General features: G+C 53.2%; 1 protein-coding gene across 1 annotated transcript; it reads right to left on the bottom strand.

Annotated features, from left to right (window-relative positions):
* Positions 1–1,571: 1,571 nt before the first annotated feature.
* LOC109774089 (L-gulonolactone oxidase 2-like) lies at positions 1,572–4,302 on the bottom strand. The gene has a single exon (XM_020332808.3). The coding sequence runs from the start codon at positions 4,243–4,245 to the stop codon at positions 2,497–2,499; it is 1,749 nt and encodes a 582-aa protein (XP_020188397.1). The 5' UTR covers positions 4,246–4,302; the 3' UTR covers positions 1,572–2,496.
* Between the last annotated feature and the right edge of the window lie 414 nt (positions 4,303–4,716).

Raw genomic sequence — 4,716 nt, 5'->3', positions numbered from 1 at the left:
GTCATACGGAGTGACAAATCCCAGTCTCGATTCGTGCCACCCAACAGACACTTTCGGAGATACCTGTAATGCACCTTTATAGCCACCCAGTTACGTTGTGACGTTTGGTACACCCAAAGCATTCCTACGGTATCCGGGAGTTGCACAATCTCATGGTTTAAGGAAATGATACTTGACATTAGAAAAGCTCTTAGCAAACGAACTACACGATCTTGTGCTATTCTTAGGATTGGGTCTTGTCCATCACATCATTCTCCTAATGATGTGATCCCGTTATCAATGACATCCAATGTCCATGGTCAGGAAACCATAACCATCTATTGATCAATGAGCTAGTCAACTAGAGGCTTACTAGGGACATGTTGTGGTCTATGTATTCGCACATGTATTACGGTTTCCAGTTAATACAATTATAGCATGAACGATAGACAATTATCATGAACAAGGAAATACAATAATAACCATTTTATTATTGCCTCTAGGGCATATTTCCAACAGCTGCTCTGTCCTTCCATACGCACTGGGCCGGAGCATTGTGGTGGTGGCGGCTGCGAAGTACCCGTCGCTGGTACACACTCCAGCTGGTCCACGCGGCGCACCACACCATCCAGCGCGCGCTTCATCTCGGCCATCGCTGTGTCGAGTGAGTTGTTGGCGATGAGGACGCGGCCGAGGGTGGCCTCAGTGCGGCCCAGCGAGGCCGTGGTCGTCTGCGCGAGCGCATCGAACACCTTGGCGGACGAGGATGCGTATTTGTCGAGAGAGTCCTGGAGCTCGTTCACCCGCTCCGATGTTGCGACGCCCGCATCTGAGACCGCCTTGCTCTGCTGGATCGTGTCCTGCACTAATTTCTGCAGATCCGCCAAGGAGAGCTCCACCGCCGCCATACGCGCAGAGATCGTCGGCTTGTTGGAGCGCGCCGTTGGTACGGTTCGATCTGCTCGACCAGACGCAGGCACACCGGAGTGTTTTCCGCGGAATCACCCGAGGGGATCGCACCTTTTGCCTGGAATTATGAGCTGATCGATGGATTGATCTGAAGATCACGAGAATTTTTTGGATCAAAGGATGCGGATCGATTTGGGCTCTGAGTACCAGATGTTACGGGATCGCAGCAGCTCCTTGCGTCACGCCAGGATGTGGTGTCTCGAGACAGAGGCAAATTACGTGGGGAAGAAGAAGAACAGAGGAAGGCTTGGGATTGAGGATAATCTGGTTCAGTGATTACACCTACATGCCTTAGGGCGTGTTCTGAAACTGCCCAGCTTCTTAAAAACTTCCTAGATTCAGCTTCTCGCATAGCTTCTCACTTCAGGTGGCGAACTAAAAAGTGTTCGGCATCGTAGCTTCCGTTTTCTGTCGTTTGGCATGGGGCTGCCAGCCCAACTCAGAGGGATTGGCAGGCCAGGTTGGGGCCCAAAACTAATTGCTAACATGAGACAGTGAGAGTTTCAGGAAAGAAAATCGAACCAGTACGCAGGAAGTCACTTGGCGGTGGCAACCTGGTGTAATTCGTCTCAACTTCAACTTCTTGGTTTTCACGGATCTGGTCCAGACCAGCTTCACCAACTTCTCCTTTTTTACACTAGACAGGTCGTCGGCTTCTCGATTTCCAACTTCTTGGAGCTAGAGCGTTCTGGTTAGCTTCATGTGTGGAATTGACGAAGCCAGGAGCTGGAACGTTGCAGAACAGGCCCTTACCCCACACACGCGTCTATCTATAAGTAGTCTGATTACAGGCCTCAGTGGGCCGGCCCACTGGCCACTCGACAAGATGAGGCATGGGCGAAGCCAGGTCGTTGCAAAGATCAACCACGCACGCGAGCTCACCGGTGGTGCCATCCCACGACACTCGCCATGCGGGTGATGCGTGCGTGCCGTGCGCTGCTCTGCATGGTATCCCATGCATTACTAACTGCCGCACCAAGCTACTAACTACTAACTGAAAAACTACCGGGCCACATCCAGTGTACATGCACACGTTGACACGGCCGTTTATTTTGCTAACTGAAAAGAAAACTAAGCTAGCTACTAAACCGAGCTAGGAAGTACAAGTTCAACAAGTGGTGCCGTCATCGGGAAATACACTTTGGTTCCTAGTTGTATATGCATCCTATATGGGGATTTTTTTTTAATATTTTCATAAAAAGTCAAAATAGGTAAGAACTATTTCGACAAAACACTTGACTTACTTTTGCACTGATATATAAATGTCGACGAAAAAAAACAAAAGTTGACCTCACAGCAAAAAAGACAAAATTTATTTGCTATTATCGGTCACTATTCACACTATTTTAGCCAAAAATTTGTCTTTTTTAAAAAGAAGTCAAAAGGATATTTTTTTTTGGATTTTATTTCTCACGAGTACAATAGAAGGTCAAGTTTATTTCAAAAATATTTTCAGGAATTTTTGACTTTTTGTTGAATTATTAAATTTTTTTCCCATATAGGGTGCATATGTCCCATAGACCAAAAGTTTCCCTCCTGCCGTCATCCCTAATAATCCTCGGTGGAGGAGCAAACTCTTGCCTTCGTGTAAACCTTCCCTGGCCGACAGAAGTACCCCTGCTCTGGCGCACAGTGCAAGTCGTCAGAGCAGACACATAGTCCTTCAATGGCGCAACGCTTCTTAATGATGTTGGGTGTCCCGTTGACGCCGAGCACTTGGTCGGTCCACTCGCTGGAGAAGAGCCCGTCGGGGTCGTACATATTCTTTACCTTAAGGAACTTATGAGCTTTCGGGTACCTTGTGATGACACCGTCGAAGGCGAAGCTGCGGTTTTTACCCCAGTGCGGCAGGCCGCCGTACTTACCCAACGCCATCTGCTCAATCTCGTCCACCACGTCGGCATGGGCGCGCGGCATGCCCTCGTTGTGGCTGCGGTAGAAGATGATGTCAACGTCAACAGAGTCCTCGGGTTTGCCGAGGTACGCGGAGGACGCCTTGACGTAGCGGAGGACAACACCCGCACGAAGGAGGGCGCAAAACGCGGCTGGTTTGAGGTCCCGGAGCCGTTGCATGTCGGCGACGAACGCCGACACCTTAGAGAGTGGGACGCTGAAGCCGGAGTTGTACAGGAAGGTGCCTCGGATGCGCGGGTCCCAGGCGCAGGAGGAGAGGAGGTCATCCTCTGGGCCATCGATGCATGAGCCGGACGCCTGCATGCGATGCTGGTACCCCACAATCGGGTACCCCGTGAAGGAGACGCCGTCGTTCGTGAAGCCCAAGGCCGGCAGCTGTCTCGTGGCCCCCTCCTGCTCCGCCGCGCACCGGGCGATGTCAGTGCCGTTCTCCTGCAGCCGCTCCTCTGCGGCTCTTGCGCGGACAAGCAGGGCTGTGGGGTTGGAACGAAAAAGGGCCAGATCGCTGAGCCCATTCCCGGGTGTCGCGACGTCGACGCGGTCGTCCTGGCGGTAGATGACGCTGCCGTGCTGCGGCAGCCATATCATGTCGGCGAACTCGTGAAGACGGCCCCACTCGGCCACCCGTGCCGTGAAGTCCGAGTCGTTGCGCCTCACGAACGTCACTGACCGCTTGAACAGCGGCTGCAGGGCCAGAGTCACCTGGGAGACAACGCCGAGGACCTTGGCGGCGTCCAGGTCCGGGTGATCGGCGCCGAGCTCCCTCACCATGGCGAACCCGTGACACGCCGGCGCCGGCGTCACGATCCTCAGACCGACCACGTACTCGTGCACGGCGCCTCCCTTGCCCCACAGCCCGCTCCCATGCGCGCCCGTCGCGAGGAGCCCGCCGATGGTTAGGCCGTACCAGTACGGCGAGTGCGGCAGTGACAGCCCCGCTGCGGCAGCGGCCTGGATCAGGTCCCGGAGTACCATGCCGCTCTCCACCGCGATGAGCTGCCTCTCGGCGTCGATGCGAACCGTCCGGTTCAGCCGCGCGGTGCTTATGATGGTGCCCTGGCTGCCGCCGGGGCACGCCAGCTTGGGGCCGCTGTGTGAGTGCTTGGTGGCCACCTTCATCTTGCGTTTGGCCGACGCCGCGGCCGCTACGGCCGCGACCAGCTCCTGCTCGGTGCTCGGGTAGACGACGTTGGCCGCGTGGCAGATGGTGCGGTCCGTGAAGGAGCCGTACGTGTTGGTGACCGTGCAGTTGGACGTGCCATCCGTGCAGGTCACCGGGTCCGGTGGAGGGCTGCAGCCGGCGAACTGGAGCAGGATCCCTACGAGGAGAACAGCAGCCAAGCTCCCCGTTGCTCGTGATTGTGCTTGCTCTCCTTGGGACATCGCTGACTTCTCGAATGAATGAATGAAGGCCTGTACTACAGCTTGCTTGTATCCACTACAGATATATACAGGTATATATACAGGATCCCTACAGATATATACAGGTATATATAAGGTTAGACACATCGGGGTGCGCAAAAATAAAAAATTACAACCAGTTGCACACAAAACAAACTTAAATCCTGCATCGCACCAGACATAGATATCCGTGCTCCTCATGTGCAACTTCCTTGATCGAGGATAGCATCTTTTTGTGTGTATGGGTATTTATTGTTATACGCAGCTGCATGTGGTTTCCCAATCACGCATTTTATGATGAAATTGGATGAACTGTGTAAACGCCGCTCCTTCTTCATGCTCAGGCATAACATTCTCACCCTGAAACTGAAACCCTTGATAATATATACGTTCCGGGTGCTCATCCTCTACGATCATATTGTGCATGATCACACAAGCAGTCATCATCTCCCA

This window comes from Aegilops tauschii, chromosome 1 (genome assembly GCF_002575655.3).
Source record: "Aegilops tauschii subsp. strangulata cultivar AL8/78 chromosome 1, Aet v6.0, whole genome shotgun sequence".
Lineage (NCBI taxonomy): Eukaryota > Viridiplantae > Streptophyta > Magnoliopsida > Poales > Poaceae > Aegilops > Aegilops tauschii.
Note: the sequence above shows the minus strand (reverse complement) of the source record. Positions and strands in the feature narration are given on the sequence as shown.

Bases quoted from the DNA above. Each gene is read 5' to 3' on its own strand.
- LOC109774089 (XM_020332808.3), bottom strand. From the start codon at position 4,245: ATGTCCCAAGGAGAGCAAGCACAATCACGAGCAACGGGGAGCTTGGCT.